The sequence below is a fragment of the Phoenix dactylifera genome, chromosome 1 (assembly GCF_051530095.1).
Source record: "Phoenix dactylifera cultivar Ajwa chromosome 1, Ajwa_hap1_PhDact_Kaust_v1.1, whole genome shotgun sequence".
Taxonomy (NCBI): Eukaryota; Viridiplantae; Streptophyta; class Magnoliopsida; order Arecales; family Arecaceae; genus Phoenix; species Phoenix dactylifera.
Window position 1 is genome coordinate 11914456 of NC_143190.1, and position 17465 is coordinate 11931920.

The following is a 17465-nucleotide window of genomic DNA, read 5'->3' on the forward strand; positions in this document are numbered from 1 at the left end:
TAAATGTGTCTGGGTGCCGTGGTAATATACTGATTATTCCTAGTTTTTCGCTGTATGGTTGTGGGTTGGAGGGATGGTTTTGTTAAATGGGGTATCAGGAGCTGAATTATTGTTTGTTTGTAGCGAAGTTTCTGTTTATCAATGTTCAAATGCTATGCATATGGGGCCCTTCTATTTATGATGAGGATCTGTTTTCCTTACAAAGTTTTAATTCCCTTCAGCACGCATATAGAGACGTCATGGCCATATCTTGGTGAATGTAGTGTTTTAATTTGATTATTACTGTGATCTTCAACAATTTCAGGCCTTCAACAACAATGTGCATCTGCAAAATCTTTCTTTAATCATATAGTTTATAATAAACGAGGGCTTAGGTCTTTGTATGGTTTGATTGAGAGAGTTTTTTCATTGCAATGAAAAATTGTATCCCAGCTTCTATGTATGAATGTATTTATGGTGTAATTCTTAGCTTTCTTGAATTAGATTGTAGGGTCCAAGATCGATAATCCGAGTTATTATATGTGATTTACTACTTTTAGACTTTTTATATACCAAAAATTATGTTATTTTAAGGCTTTTAGCTTATGCATCAAATGGTCAATTTTTTGTATTATTTAAATTATTCAAATTTTGACAACTTGATACGTAAACTAGAAGTCTCGAAATCACATGTTTTTTAGGTTGAGGGTTAATAAGCCATAGATTTTTTTGCATATAAGTAGTTTAGATATAGCAAATCATATCCAATAGTTTGGATAGCCTATGTGGGGCTTTTATGATCTATTAAATAGGTGTCATTATATAAGAGTCATATCAGGTGTACATACATACATATATAACCTATTTTGGTACATAGAGAATTCTACCATGTAGGTCCTTGTACGTAGGTTTAGAATTTTAATGCAACCAATTCTTTGTTCATCTACTACTGCCCGTGTCTTGGGCGGGCAAGATTAATTAAGGCTAATGTACCAACTATATTAGCGGGTCACTTATGCCAAGATAAATCTATATACTGGTGTATTTATGGAGCAGCTAAGAAGCTTGAGGATTTTAAAAAGGCTTAGGTATCCTTGAGATCTCAGCTGATATAGAGTCACAAAAATGTATGAATTGACCCATATAAATTAAAAATGAGATTGAACGTTGCTGTAGATTTCGATTTTTCTAAGGAACTGAGAAATAATCACCAACGCTATATTATCCCTTGAAACCTAAATATTTTTCTTCTTCTTTTGTTCTTTTTCTTTCTTTTTGTTTTTTGGTGCTGCCTCTCCTGTGTGTTAGTCCAAGAAAGTACGAACCGAATAACAATTGGGCAAAAAAAAAAAAAAACTTAAAGCTGTCTTGTGGATTTTTATTAACTAGAGCTAGGTTGGTGCAGTGTGCATGGTTAGTAAGGAATGGATTGCCATTGTTTTGTTAATCATGATTGTTTGGAGTAATTTTGCTGAATTGTGCCACCCATTTTAGTTATGTATCTCTTTTTCTCCATCCCTCGATCACTTAATCACTTTACCTGAGAGTGAATTGGGATTTATCTACCTTTTTGTTTTGAGTAAAAAGGTTTATATATATATATATATATATATATATATATATATATATATATATATATATATATATATATATATATATATATATATATATATATATATATATATATATATATATATATATCAACAAATATAGATATGAATATGAATATTAAACAGATTTCAAAATTAATATTCATATTTGTTCTAAATAAATACAAATACGAATTAGATATTAAGCATATTCATATTTATTATAAATGGATACGGATGAATCGAATACTTTTTTGGATATTAATCAAATTTGAGCAAAATTCAATGATGAAAAAGAGCAATAATGATATGATCGTAAAAGAAAGATTCAATTAAAAAAATATAATTTTAATAAGTATTTATTAATAATAAAAACTAATAATTTTATAAAAGATATATTGCTCAAGGTTGCTAGTTACTGAAGTAGACAAAATCTATGGCGCCTCAAAGGCGTCGCATGACTGCCGTTGGTGGCAATCGCCGGGTGGAAACTAGGAAGTGAATGGAATCTTTAAAACTTTAAAGGGACGAAACGGACGAACAAGAAGTTTTAAGCCTTTCATGCATGTGGGGGTGATTCGAAGGATTTTATTCCATTTTTCGGTTACTGTCTTAAGCAGCAGCCATCCGATATTTAGGTTTCTTTTAGTTTAAATTTGGTTAAATTCTCAATTAGTTTCTTGATTTAACTTAATGTAAACCTCTTTTCACTTATTCTTATTATATGGATATCTGGATTTAAATCCAAAAAAATTAGGTATATCTGTATCCGAAAGATTTTTGAATTAACTATCCGAATCCATATTTGGATCCGACCAAATAAAAAAATAGTATACAAATCCGAACCAAAATGAATATAGCCGAATATTATCCAATCCACTTTTAGCCCTAAGTTTATTTGCTCATGAAGAGTGTAATTAGAGTAGTTATGGAAGTTCCACGCACTCCTAGACAAGGTTACTAGGCACGTGCATGTAGGTCATGTAGTTCTACATTAAATACACCAGTATCTTGCACTTGATATGGGGGTGATAGGATACATTAATTTTTGTAATTTTTAAGGATAGGAAAATATCCCAAGAGAGCAGAAAGACTATAATATTGAGAAGAGCAGAAAACCTGCCATTTCTTTATTGGAGATTATATACACTACATCCTAACTTGTGATGTAACTCCAAAACCCAGTTTGATGATGGCCACATAGCGATGCCAAAAACCAAATAATAATGAAAGACTCTTTCACCTCAGCAATAAAAGTAGACCGATAATAAGGCAAACATTCAAGTATTAACTAGAGTTAAATTATTGGATAGGATTATCTACGTCATATCTTTAAGAACATGAAGCTTGGCTAAGATGTAACATGAGACCAAATTCAGATATCAAATGATAGTAGTAAGCCATTGAACTACCATAAAATGCATGAAAGATAAGCCGAGCCAGATCTAATGGGGATTGGTCCTTTTTTTATTTTTTGATATTATCAGCCCAATTTTATTTTCTATTTATAGAAATGGCCACTTTCACCTTTTTTTTTTCATTCCAAAAGACTTTCTGCAGGTACGACAGGATCAAATGGAGATTTCTTCAGCAGGTACTCGAGGCGTACGGCTTTCACAGACAGTGGATCGGTTGGATCATGGGGTGTGTCAGGGGTCCAAGGTTTTCTATCTTGGTCAACGGCACGCCCTCCCCTTTCTTCGAGTCCACCATGGGGCTGCGTCAGGGATGTCCTCTATCGCCTTATTTGTTTATTCTTTGTGCTGACATTTTGTCTCGTGATTTGCAGAGGGTGTGTGCCCGCAGAGAGCTCGAGGCCTATGTTCCTGCCCCGGGGGCTAGTCCTCTTTCCCACTTACTTTTCGCTGATGATTGCCTTCTTTTGGCCAGGGCGCGGGTCTCTGATGCGCGGGTCCTTCGGAGAGTAGTGGCGGACTATTGCGCGGCGTCAGGTCAGAGAGTTAACTTCCACAAGTCAGCAGTCCACTTCAGCCCGTGTACGGAGAGCAGGGTCAGACAGGAGATCCGAGGGATTCTACAGATACCTCAGCAGGAGGAGATATTGACCTACCTGGGAGTTCCTATCACAGGTCGCAGACTGCGGATGGCAGAGTGCTCCTATCTGGTGCAGCGGGTGGAGAGCAGGTTGGAGGGATGGAGAGCGGCCTCCCTGTCTATGATGGGGAGACTGACCTTGATCAGATCAGTGTTGGGGTCCATGCCAGTATACCTCATGGCCAACACCGTGGTTCCGAAGACGACCCTGCTGAGGATTGAGCGACTGCTGCGATGTTTCCTGTGGGGGTCATACGGCGGAGGCCACGGGGTGCACTTGGTGGCCTGGGAGCAGGTATGCCGACCTACCAGTGAGGGCGGCCTCGGGATACAGTCCCTTCTGGAGCGGCACGAGCTTTTCATTGCTCGGCATGCAGCTCGGTTTTTGTTAGAGCCACACGGGCTGTGGAGTCAGGTGATGGCGGCCAGATATGGCCGTGGGGGCTCAGAGGCGGCACGGAGGGCGCGACGAGTCTCCTTTATGTGGCGTGAGATTGGGAGGTATTTGCCGACGGTGTCAGCAAATACCAGGTGGCTGATTGGTGATGGGCGGAGCATTGATGTGACTGCGGACCCATGGGTGGATACTGTTCCATTGAGGTGCTGGCCGACCATGATTGATGCCGAGGCAGCGGAGGGGTTGCGGGTCTTCGATCTTCTTTCCCCAGGGGAGTCAGCATGGGATGACGCTAGGCTATGTCAGCTGTTCGGAGGATACCTAGCTGAGAGGATCCGGTCCCTCCCGGTGCCAGGCTGCGGGGGGCCTGATGTCAAGGTTTGGGGCACCTCTTGCCGGTCCAGGGTCAGTCTGAGAGATCTCGCCGATGTTATTCTGCAGGAGCACGAGCCCGGGCTGGACTACACTTGGATCTGGAGGTCGGGGCTTCACCCGAGGGCGGCACTTTTCTTATGGAAGGTGGCATGGGACCGCCTCCCGACGAGAGCAGTGCTGAGCAGGCGAGGTTGGGGGACCCCTGCGGAGTGCGGGACATGTAGCGTTGAGGAGTCGATCGACCACGTGCTCTTCCAGTGTACGTGGGCGAGGTCGACATGGCTGTGGGCAGGGTTCCCGCAGGAGGTTTGGTGTGGGAGGCCTCAGTTTGTACAGATGATGCAGCAGTGGCTGGCCCGGCCTCGGACAGGTCAGGAGGCTATTCGAGCGACCTGCACAGCACATCAGATCTGGCTGGCGAGGAACGCCCGCACCTTCGGTGAGCGCAGGGTGTCACCGAGGTTCGTTGCGGAGTTCGCGCGAGCCCAGGCATTGGAGATCAGACTTTCTTCAGATGGACCTCTGATAGCTCGGGACACCTGGGGTTCCCTCTCTGCTCCGGCAGCTCCTCAGCAGGTGTTTTTCACCTGGGAACCCCCACCCCCGAGTTTCCTCAAGGTCAACTTCGACGGATCGGTCATGGATGGAGGTGCGCGAGGAGGTGCGGGTTTTGTGATACGGGATCCGCACTCCAGAGTGGTGGCAGCAGGAGGCTGTCAGGTTTTCGGCACGTCGGTTCCCGGGGCAGAGCTACGAGCTGCCTGGGCGGGTCTTCGCTATGCGAGGCAGGTACTGCAGGCCGATGCGATTGTCTTGGAGGGCGACTCAGCCACAGTTATTAGCTGGATCCAGGAGGAGCTGAGGGGTGAGGGCCCAGACCACCCCTTGGTTCGGGATATAGGGACGATGTGTGGGGTTGGGGTGGCCATCCAGGCCAAGCATGTATTCAGAGAAGCCAATGGGGCAGCCGACTGGGTGGCTGCCTTCGCGGCTCATCACTCAGGGTATACTTTTTGGGTGGGGGAGGGGGAGCTGCCACTGGCTCTTCGTGAGTTAGTCTTTTTTGACTTTATTGGATGTATTCATACACGTACTGTATGAATACCCGTTTTCAGCACAAAAAAAAAAAAAAAAAGACTTTCTGCTATATGTTAGCCTACCTTACCCTTAAAAGAGAGAGGGAATGATAAAAAAAAAATGGTGGTAGATGGTGGTAAAGATTTTTGGTGAACGCCGGTGACGATAGGTGATCATAGAAATTCTTGATGATAGTGGGCGATTGATGAACATTGGATGTGGTGGTAAATAGTGATGGACATCAATAGTAATAGTGGACAGAGATAGGAAGTACATATAGTGGTAGATGATGATAGAAGCCGTCGATCGCGGTGGATGGTGATAGAGGATGGCATTCCTGGTGGGTGGTGATGATGACAAGAAAGAGGAGAGTTCTCTTTTCTTTTTCATTGCTTCTTCTTTTAAGCTATTATTTTTCTTCGTAGTTTATTTCATATGAGTTTGTATTTTATTTCAAAAATGTGGTATTTTTTCATCCAATTCCTTCTCTATTTCGAGAGTAAATTGAATTATTGCGGCAAAGAACTTGAGCCAATTTGCTACAAGCGAAATACAATGCCTTTTTTTTTGCAAAATATCCTAAATATTTTAATCTCCTATTCATTTGAGTATCTTCTATTTCTTAAAAGTTCAGAAGTGTATTTCCCTGCTGTTTAATGGGTGCATTCTTTGCATCTTTCCCATGACAGTTGGGTAGAGAGGGGAACCCCAAATCAAGCTGGAATTAGGTTATTGTGCTTGCGCATCAGGTTGAATAAGCCATGAGTTGCTCAAAGCCAATGCACATCGTGGATTTAACCTCCCTTGTGCTTCCTTCTATTTAGTTTCTCTCATGCTTGGTATATGCACATGAGATTTGTACCCAAAAAAAAAAAAAAAAGATACTTATCTCTCCTACCGCACGTGAGCCCTCGTGGGGCACGAGTATTTTCCTTGACGGGCCAGGCCGGGCCGTATTGTCCTGAGGCTCGAAAGCAAATAGTAGGGCCTCAGACCCGGGCCTAATCCACCTGGCCCGATAAAACTAAGCCGATTCGAGTTTCGCACGGCCCAATCTGGTATCCGCTCTCCAGATAGCCCCAGAAGAGAGATCGAAGAAGAGGAGGCGGCGGCCGGGTGCTCCGCCTTCCGCTTCTTGCCACCCCCATGCCCTTGTCAGACCTGCCATCGCCACCGCTACCTACCTAACGTCGGCCACTCCCGCCACCGCTGCCAGTGTCTACACCTTCCACCATCCTTGAATTTTCCAACTCGTGCTTCGCCCGCTGCCACCGTGCCTTTGGGGAAATTAGTCGGGGAGTGTCGAGGCGAGAGAGAGAGAGAGGAGGGAGGGGTCTCTGCTTTTTTTTCTTTTTTTGCTCTTTTGTTTAGGATAGGGGTTGTATCTTTCACGCGAAAGAAGGATTCACCTTCCTTCGGCGAAGCCACCATTGGATCGCACAATGGTGCTTTGAGATCCGTGCATATGGATGACGGAAGGATCGTGGTGCTTTCAGATCTGCGCGGAGAGAGATCCAACGGTCGGCACGTGAAATACACGTGCTCCTTAGTCTAAGTTTATATCATGGGGATCTAGAGCCGGTATTCTTGCTCGCATCAGGAAGGCAGGCTCACTGGATGGGGAAACGCGAAAGCGAGAGGGAGGGCCGGAGAGAGCGCTCATCGCGGCGGCGAAGGACGCCGTCCTCGTCGGAAGATGACGATTCTTCCGCAACGGCGTCAGAGTCCCCTCCGAGGAGGCGGCGGCGGAGCCACCACGGCGACCACGAGAGCAGCAGGCGGAGGCGGCGGCGGAGGAGCCGCGGCCGCTCCTCCAGGGACACCACCGGCTCGTCAGACTCCGACTCCGAGGACCTCCATGGAAGGCGCCGGAAGAGGTCGTCTAGAGAGATCACCGAGGAGGAGATTAAGGAGTATATGGCCAAGAAAGCCCAGAAGAAGGTATGGTTCCGCTACCCCTTGTATTCCCCCATCCACCCCCCTTTCTAGGGTTTCTTTTCTTCATTATTCTCATCAATTTCTCTATTTGTTATGTTTCCGTTTAGGCATTGAAGGTGGCCAAGAAGCTGAAATCGAATGCGGTTTCTGGTTATTCCAATGATTCTAATCCCTTCGGTGACTCCAACCTTACGGAGAAGTAAGTGCGAAATCTAGTTATATTTTTGAGAAGAAGGAGAAAGCATTCTCTTCTGGAATGCGAAAATTAATGAAAGATTAATCTTTTCTTTATTGCATATATAGTTTCATGTTACTGTGAAAACAAATTTGTCGGTTGGGCTTCTTTTTGATAACCAATTTGTTTATTTTAGTATATTTATTGCAATACAGTGGTTTTAGGAGTCCTATTATATGTTCATGTTGTTGTGCTATGCTCTACTCCACAGAAGGGTTAGGGTGTAGGAGTTCATTTTATGCAGTTGCATAAGTTTTATTTCGAAAGGTTGTCAACAAATGTCCTGCATAGCATCCTGGGATTCAGTGACATACAGAGACTTTCTGGATTGCAGTTTTATGGCTCAAGAAGTGTTGTATGTTTTTATAATGATAATGTTGTATATTTTAATAAAGCGTTGAATTGTATAATTAACGAGAGACTCAACCCCCCAGCCCTCCCCCCTACATATACAAAAATAAGGCTTGTCGGTCGAGTTGAAGGTGCATACATACACACGCGTAACTGGAACATGCCCAATTGATTGTTGTTGCTGTGCTTATGCAATGCCCATATTTGTCTGTACTATATTACCGAAGTTTTTTTTTTCAAAAAAAAAAAGGGATAACTTGTGTTCCAGATGCGTGTAATTTTCTTCCCCATCCAGCTCCTTTCCAGTCTTCTAAACACTATCTGCACTTTTTACCCATATTTGTACTGTATCTTTTGTTTGGAGATGGTTTTGAATGAGCTTGAAACATGTTATTTTCAACAATTTTATTGCAAGTCTTTCTCAAAAAAAAGCTCTTGGATTGATATTCAGTCTAAATCAATTTAATGCGTACTTGTTTGTGTTCCTATGATCGCTTTAAAAAGACAATTATATGATTTCTGGCATGGTGATTTAAATGATGTGGCTTCAAATAAAAAGGTGGTGCTTTTTTTTTTTTTTAATTTGCTCGTGCGCCCACTTGCATATGTGGTGGTTGAGTGTCCAGGTGGGTGGCTGTTTTTGGGCTGAACAGTTCTTTTATTTGGAATTGGAGATATTCTAGACTTTGTTAATTATTTTGTGGCGTGTGCACCCTCTAGTGGTAGGTTCAGCTAGGGACCTTAGTTTTTGTGTTTGGAAACTTAAACATGATCACGAAAAACTTTAAGAAAGTTGATCTTCCTGGATTATTTCTCTACTTTTTTCCCTAATCTAGTTTGCTTTTTGTTTATTAAGAATATTTATATTTCTACTTCTTAAGGATACTAGGCCCTAATCTTCCATATTCTTTGAGGTTCCCCCTATTATATTTATATAGAACTACTTAGGCATTTCTTCATATACATGATTTCTGATGTATGCTTTGTGTTAAAAATACTCATTCATTTACCCACAACATTTTCTGGCAGATTTGTATGGCGAAAGAAGATAGAGCGTGATGTTGGTCAAGGCCAACCTTTGGACATATCTGTCAAAGCTGAAAAGAAGAGGCAAAGGGAACGGATGGTATGAAATTATGATACAATATAACCACTGGATAATTACCTTATCTACTTTGAATCCTTTAGAATATAGGGTATCATAGTGGACAAGCTTGTGCTCGACAGGTGTTGGCATGGACAAGTGCTGCACAATGTCAATAATTGGCATGCATCGGCATGAAAGAAACTCAACATTGTTAGAAGATATGTGTTTGGCATGTTAAGATACACTCTGTTTTTCTTTTTTTTAAAAAAAAATTAAGTTGATTTTAATTGCTCTGTTCTATTGTATAGATATGTATTTTAAAATAAATATACTTCTACTGATATATATGAATTTGTAGCATCATAAACAATGCTAGATACATAGCTTTAGGATGTAGGTTACTCCATTACATACTATTTTTTGGTTACTATGTTTACACTCTATGGTGATGTGCAAATTCAAATTTCAGTATATAAATTTAGGGGGCATATAATATAAATACCAACATATTGATGTTATACCCATTTTCCCTGTAATGTAGAAAGTCTGCATGCTAGTAAATTGCTCCTTGTGCAATCTTTTCTACTTCCACTACTGCAGACTATCGTGATGGACAAGAACCATCACTACTGGCACAAGTAACTGCATGATCTGTCGCATAAGGTTGGAATGGAGTGGGGATGTTATATTGGGTTTAAGAGTTTGCATATCTGTTGGCCATCTGCTTGTTGTATGGTTTCTTAAAATGTTTGCCATGCAACTCGTACATGTAGATGGGATGGTTGGTTAACTCTGCCAATTGGATGTAGATGAATATTTCTCAGTTTGACTCAAATTTTAGAAAACAATGAGATGATTTAATTTATTTTTCTAAAGAAGTAAATACATGTTTGCTGTTCAGCACATGGATGGTTGTTATTATGTCATCTTGTTAGTGCCTTTAACATGGTTTCCATTGAATGCATTAATAGAGTCATATGCCCCTAGCTTTAGAACTTTTCACAAAGAATTCTCTTCATTCTTCTTGATTTTTTTTCAAAATGTCTGATGTTTTCTGGAATTTTTGGACACACCAGCTTTCGTTCTTCAGAAAATGTGTCTTCAGTTTTTTTTTTTTTTTTTTTTTCTGGGTGATTGCTGCATGATCGCTATCTCATACAACTTTTATGAAGATTCTTGCAGTATGGCTGAATTTTCTTGTATTCCTGATTTTTTTGACCATCCCTAAACAAAATCATATTTGTATGTGTAGCAGCTATAGTGATTTTGCAATCATGACATGACTTGCTATGCTACACCAATCATTCTCTCTATATATTACAGTTCTTATGTTTGTATTCCTAATGCAGGCAGAAATTGAAAAAGTTAAGAAAAGGAGAGAGGAAAGGGCAATCGAAAAGGCACAGCATGAGGAGGAGATGGTTGGTTAAAAAGTTCATAATTTCTGTAGTTATACATATAGACACATATGCATGGAGTTCAACTATAGTTTTATTGGTATGTGTCAACTTGTTTGTAGATTATTGTTGCTTAGTGCATAAAATTCATAAATTTTTTTCAGGCAATGCTAGCCAGGGAACGAGCTCGGGCTGAGTTTCAGGACTGGGAGAAGAAAGAAGAAGAGGTACAATGAAAACTCTTACTTACATTCCCACATTTTGCCTAATTATTCTGATTATTTATCTTCTTTCGATTTTTATTCACCAATCTAGTTTCCTAATGCTTTCCTATTTTGGTGTTCAACAGTTCCATTTTGATCAAAGCAAGACGAGATCTGAGATTAGATTGCGTGAAGGGCGCATGAAACCTATCGATATACTTTCCAAGAATCTCAATGGTTCCGAAGATTTTGATATTGAAATAAATGAACCTTACATGGTATTCAAGGTAAATAAGCTTCTGAATTTACTTATTTATGCAATAAGTGATACTCAATATACCTTACCCATGCACAAAATTACAAATGCTAAGCTTATAGTAATGGTAATAAATTTGGGCCTTTCATTGACTTCTATTTTCTTATATAATTGCCACTGATATTGTTCTAAAACATTGCTGAGAACATTATCTCTTGTCATTTTATCATATCTGATATATGTCCAATATTGAGAATTTGTTTATCAAATGTGCCCCCAATGGCAAGAGCTTAAAAACTTAAACAATGCTCCTAATTGCAATGTTTTAGCCAGATGACTAACGGCGTGGTGATTTCTTTTCTAGCACGTGTTCCCTAAATTAATTAGAAAGAAGTGAAAGCATGATTTCTGTGTTGATCATCATTATTTCTTATTTTAAATACGGATATATCTATTCAATATTAGGTTTTTTTGGTTAATTTTTTGAGATCATGACGCCTGGCTGATGCTGATGTTATTAGAACCTTTTTGTTTTCTTACTTCATTTTTCTCATAAAAGGAAGTGATATATATTCTGATTTCATGCTGACTATTTTCGGTATGAACATGTCTATGAATATACAGGGGTTAACGGTGAAGGAAATGGAAGAGCTTCATGATGACATCAAAATGCATCTGGATATGGACAGAGCAACTCAGACACATACTGAGTATTGGGAGGTAATGTTCTCTTGTTTCCTTTCATCATCTTGTTAGCTATTGCCATTCTTTTTCCGACATGTCATTCTAGATTTTGGAATCCATGATCATTGTATTTTCAAATATTTTTTTTCTGATCACTTGTTTTTAGGATATGTTTTCCTTCTCCCTAGTTGGAGTATAATTTTACAAAGGTAGTAAAAGGCAGAAGTAACGCCAAAAATAAATACATTATGGGTTAGCCCAAATAATAATATGTAATCATCAAATGAAGTAAGCACAGATATGCTCAAGGCTATTGGATATATAAATCCAATTATGTAGTCCAAAATTTACACTTATAATGGTCCAAGCCCACTTGTTAGTAGCACACGAGGACTATATAATGATATACTTGCAAGATTTATGTGTATATTGTACGAATATGTAATAGTACCTCTAGATTTGCAACCTCTTTCATGCTATTTGTGGGCTTATACATTCTCTTATATGCATGACTTGAATGCTTCCTTGACATATACCTAGTTGTTGGGATCCTGACAATCTAATCGTTATGTTCTCTTTATTATGGGTTCGCATTACATGATCACTCTCATTGTTGTGGTGTCATGGTCTCACTAACTGAAGATGATCCTTAAGCACCTTTATCTCATCCTTGAGTCTAGAATTTAGTCTTAAGAGTATTTGTTGTCTCTATCAAATCTGCCTGTTGATCTGATCAATCATTTATTTTTACTCTTTTTTTTGTATTTAATCTGCCTAAACTTGAAAGAATGAAAGTTCATCTAAGTTTTTGTTGACCATGCAAATTAGCTTGCTTTGGTTACCACTTTATTTTTACTTTCATTCACAAACGTGGGTGCAGTTCACATATTTAATCAATTGGGCTTATATTGACTTACAAAATAAATATGAGTTATTGGACACCTTACTGTCCCAAATTTTCAAGAAGTCTAATTCACAAGACGCCATTGTTTGTTGTGAGTGTTCATGTTCGGTATCAACCCTTGTGAGTGGATTTATTTTTCCTTTTAGTTGTTGCTTGGTCAAGTTGCATATACAGATTTTCTTTGTTGCATATGGACTAGCCATTCTACAGATGAATATCCACTGTATTTTCATGTCCCACATTAGTGTCTCTGACGAAATCTAGTTGTATATTTTTGGCTAATGGCCCCTGCAAGCAGATGTTCCCCCTTCCTGTCGCAGCCGATTTCTCCTCAATTTTAGGCTTTAATGTGATGACAAGGCCCATAGGATGATAGGATTATCCCCTGCTGTAGGTTTCAGTAGTTGCTCTCTTGGTTTACAATATTGGCACAAAAGCATTGTAAGATTGGTGAGATGCAACTCTTGATGTTTACTTTCCTACATTTATATACTGTCTCATCATGATTATGCATCATCGATTGACAGCATTGTTGAATTAGAAAGAAGAGTGGTTTGATATTGTTCTTTCATCTATTTCTTTCTACAATAGAATAGATCTGTATTGTACATTCCTAAGTTATTCTGAGACTTGAATAAAATGGCTTCTGATATTGAATAGGCACTAATGGTAATCTGTGACTGGGAGCTTGGTGAGGCTCGGAAAAGAGATGCACTAGATCGAGCTAGGGTACGTGGTGAGGAGCCACCTGCTGACGTCCTTGCAGAAGAAAGGGGTCTCCATTTGAGCATTGAGACAGATGTGAAGGATCTCTTAGAAGGGAAAACATTCAATGAGTTGGTGTCCATGCAACGTCAGATCGAGTTACAGATGCGCTCAGGCACAGCCAAGGTTGTTGAGTATTGGGAAGCTGTTTTGAAGCGCCTTCAGATATTTAAGGCAAAGGTATAAAATTCTTAACCATCCTCCACGAACAAAATAAACATCAACACTTCCTGATTAGATTTCCAGCCATTTCCACCTACATATTTATTTACTGCTTGGCTGAAAATTTATGATTTACAGTGTAATCTAATTGTGCTTGATCTTTATTTACTCCATTATTAATTATGCGAGAATTAATTGCTTGTGGCAAGAAATATATCTCATGATATGCACAACATACTGCATTTTATCTCCTTTTGCCCATATCGGTTATGCAAGAATTAGATGCGTATTGCAAAGAAATCTAGCTCTTTTTTTTTTTTCAAGCTGACATGCATGCATATTAGCATAGTTGTTACCCTGTGAGGCTATTAGATTATTCTTGTGGTGATATTGTTAGATATTAATCTATTCTTAGCATTATAGAATACAAATATAGTTCATGCTGGTATTATGTGACTTAATTTTCAAGCTGAACAAAAGATTCCAAGTATGGCAGCAAGTTCCTAGCAGTACCCACCTCCCTTCTCCTTTTTTGCCTACCAAACACCTTCCTGTAACGTAAATGTCCCTTGATAACATTTGACAATGAGCAAAAATTATAGATCATTTTCTAGATTTTGTTTTGCATTTGCGAGTCATATAAGGATTAATGACTTAATATACAGCACTAGCATGGTATGGAAGGGAAGATTGATGTTGAATGCTCGCATTTTTCAATATCAGCAGCTGGTATGTACATGCATAAATATGTGTACATATATACACACAGTTCTATATGTATATATGTTGTTCATTCTTTATTCATTGTAGTAGTAGCGGGAATGTAATTATAAGTTTCTTTGAATAACGTTTTGTTCTTTTGGTCGTTTGGTAGTTCAAAAACCGTTTTCATGTATACTTATCGATTATATTGCTTTATATGTAGGCTTGTTTAAGGGAAATCCATGCTTCTCTGTTGAGAAAGCATCTAGACCGTTTAGAGCAACCTGTGGAGGCTGAACAGGGTTTGGAAACAGATAACGAAATTAAGTTTAAAGAGGAAGATGCGGTGCCTGATGCAGCAGGTATGGTTTCCTAGATCAATTCAAACTTCTTTGTGATCTCCCTGTTCTCTGGCGCATTATATAAATATTTATCTGAGTGAAACTTTATTTTGTAGATGCAAAGGCCTATTCTCCTGAACCTGCAGTTGATGAGCCAAGAGATGAGCCAGAAGAAGAGGCAGGTTCCTTTTCACCTGAGCTCTTGCATGATGATGAAGATGAAGTGGCAATTGATCCTGAAGAGGATAGAGCTGATCTGGTAATATGCTGATTAATTCTCTATTTAAAACTTAAATGTTTCTTCACCTTTATGTATTGATGACCTCCAGTATTCTACCTTAGAAGCCAGTTGACCACTGATGGAAAGTTGGATCCCAAAGTCAGCATGCTAGTGTTATCTTGGTTATAAATGAACTATTTGAGATAAAGATAATAAACTAATGCTACAAAACCTTATCTCAAATTTCAGTTCTGTTGACAACGAAAGACTGGTTTTCAAAATAAAGTTACTACCAATTTAAAACCTGGTATATGGGGGGAACCCATCAATTTTTAGCTGGATTCTTACCATGGTAGCATAATTAATTTGGAGAAACCAAGTGGTCATGTAAAATCTCTGTGAATTATCTGATTCTTTCTGTTCAAATTTGAACGAGATGTTATGCTAACTTCTAGCCCACTTCGAGTATAAATTATATTTCCGATTTATTTAAAAAGATAAAAAGAGCCATCCATATCCATTCCCACAAGGTTAACAGTTGGTGTCTCTAAAATTTTCTGTTTACTGTATATACTATATTATTATTGTATCAGATATTTGTTTTATTTATTACATTTATATAATACCAAACTAAAATAAAAATCAAATTTTCTGATCTATCTATTTGGCCTTTTTAAAGTCTTATTCTGATTTCAGATTAGCAAACAATGGTATCAATAGGCTGGCCTGGGCTCAATTTGAGATCTAACCCAAGTTTGGTCATGGACTCAGATCACTAGACCCAGGCCTGGAAGAGAGTATAACTGACCCAAGGTATTAGGCTTGTATCAAGCCTGAGTTTGGGCTTTGTTGTAGGATCGCGCTAGTCTTAAAAATTTAAGCCTGAGTCTAAACCCAATACATTTGAGCTTCAACTTCTTCAGCCCTGCTATCTACTAAAGGGCGTAACTTGGGCCTGAGACCAAATTTCTTTGGCCTGAGCCTTATGATGACTTGATCATACTTATGGTCTTACAATGATTTTTGCTTTCTGTGTTTCTACATCACAAGGTGGGCATGCTAGTTATGTTGTAGAGCTTTGCATGTACAAAAAAACTTGTCCAATTCTTTTTATATTGTGATTGTAAAGGATGACATCTCCTGGGAATATTATTTGCTGTTGCAGGATCGGAAACGTGAGGCTGTAGTAGTAGAGCAACAGAGAAGGATTCAGGAAGCAATGGCAGCAAAGACAAGCACACCCGATGATATGGAGCTGAAAGCAATGAAAGCAATGGGAGCTATGGAGGAAGGTGATGCAGTGTTTGGTTCTGGCGCTGAAGTAAATCTGGATTCACAGGTAGCAAATTCTCTCTCTCTCTCTCTCTCTCTCTCTCTCTCTCTGAGAGAGATCTATCATATGTTGATTTTGTCCTTGCATGAATGGATCTTGCTGCTGGATCTAAGCAGATCTATCATGATTTATATCATCCATCATGAGGATCTGCACTTATTTTTTCTCAATTGTGCAATTTTATATTTCATAAATTGATATATCATGTCTTTCCTGTATTTGCTTGAAATTAGAAATGTTGCATGCCCTAGCATTTGTAAAGAACTGCATGATCAACCCTGTTTTTTTCCCATTGGAAGTTGATCCTTTTTTTTTTGAGTGAAACCATTGAAGTTAATCAACCCCTTAATTTTTTTTGATATGATGTTAACGGTTTGACGTTTATGTGCTTCTAGGTGTACTGGTGGCATGATAAATACCGTCCAAGAAAGCCCAAGTATTTCAATAGGGTTCACACTGGTTATGAGTGGAACAAGTATAACCAAACACATTATGATCATGACAATCCCCCTCCTAAAATTGTACAGGGCTACAAATTTAATATTTTTTACCCTGATCTCGTTGACAAATCAAAAGCTCCAACTTACACTATTGAGAAGGATGGAAGTAATGGTGAGACATGCCTCATAAGATTTCATGCAGGGCCTCCATATGAGGATATTGTAAGCGCTAATCATCTCGATCTTCCAGTTGTGCCAATCGTGGTCTTTTCTAAAATAATTCCTCTCATTTTGCTTCATTTTTACAGGCCTTCCGTATTGTGAATAAGGAATGGGAATATTCTCACAAGAAGGGTTTCAAATGTACATTTGAGCGGGGCATTCTACATGTGTATTTCAACTTCAAGCGCTATCGCTACCGCAGGTAACACTCACCTGCTGGAGGAAACAGAAGATGGCCATGGGGGAAAACAAACCCATGGACCAAAGTTTCGAGAGGCGGACTTTGTCAGTTTTTACGTGGATGAGGAAGCGAGTTCAGATTCATGTTAATGTTATATAAGACAGATACTGGAATCAGTAATACGAGTCTTCCATTGCCGATGCTTTTCGAATGGAAGATGGAAAACAAGCAACCTTCATTATAAATGTAATTATTGGCATCCATGTCTCATTATATAAAATCCATTTGCCCAAGCATATTGGTAGCATCTTTATATTTCTATGATGTTGGTAGGAATGCCACTTGAGACAGCGGAAGGCGGTATTACTTTCATGGTTAGGTTCTCATGACAAGATTGCGTTAATTGCAGTCATGCGTGCTTGAAATTGACGGATTTAATTTTTGAGAATATATATTATTTCAGCTTTCCCAGCACGGTGAGTTCGGAATACAAGATATTATACTACAAATCCTAGAGACGTTCTAAAAATCTTCACGTCGGAGATGGTTTCAAGAGAAGGGGTTTCTTGGAG

General features: G+C 39.4%; 1 protein-coding gene across 1 annotated transcript; it reads left to right on the top strand.

Moving 5' to 3' along the window:
* Positions 1-6519: 6519 nt before the first annotated feature.
* On the top strand, positions 6520-17189 carry LOC103722304 (cactus-binding carboxy-terminal, cactin). Its single transcript, XM_039134517.3, has 13 exons — positions 6520-7413; positions 7518-7609; positions 9026-9122; positions 10433-10504; positions 10645-10707; positions 10830-10970; positions 11564-11659; positions 13188-13472; positions 14380-14518; positions 14614-14756; positions 15883-16056; positions 16446-16712; positions 16799-17189. The coding sequence occupies exons 1-13, from the start codon at positions 7090-7092 to the stop codon at positions 16916-16918; spliced, it is 2013 nt and encodes a 670-aa protein (XP_038990445.1). The 5' UTR covers positions 6520-7089; the 3' UTR covers positions 16919-17189.
* The last annotated feature ends 276 nt before the right edge of the window (positions 17190-17465 follow it).

Coding starts and splice junctions, on each gene's coding strand:
- LOC103722304 (XM_039134517.3), top strand. CDS start 7,090: ATGGGGAAACGCGAAAGCGAGAGGGAGGGCCGGAGAGAGCGCTCATCG. Junction 10,971..11,563: donor AACCTTACATGGTATTCAAG/GTAAATAAGCTT, acceptor ATGAATATACAG/GGGTTAACGGTGAAGGAAAT. Junction 13,473..14,379: donor TTCAGATATTTAAGGCAAAG/GTATAAAATTCT, acceptor CTTTATATGTAG/GCTTGTTTAAGGGAAATCCA.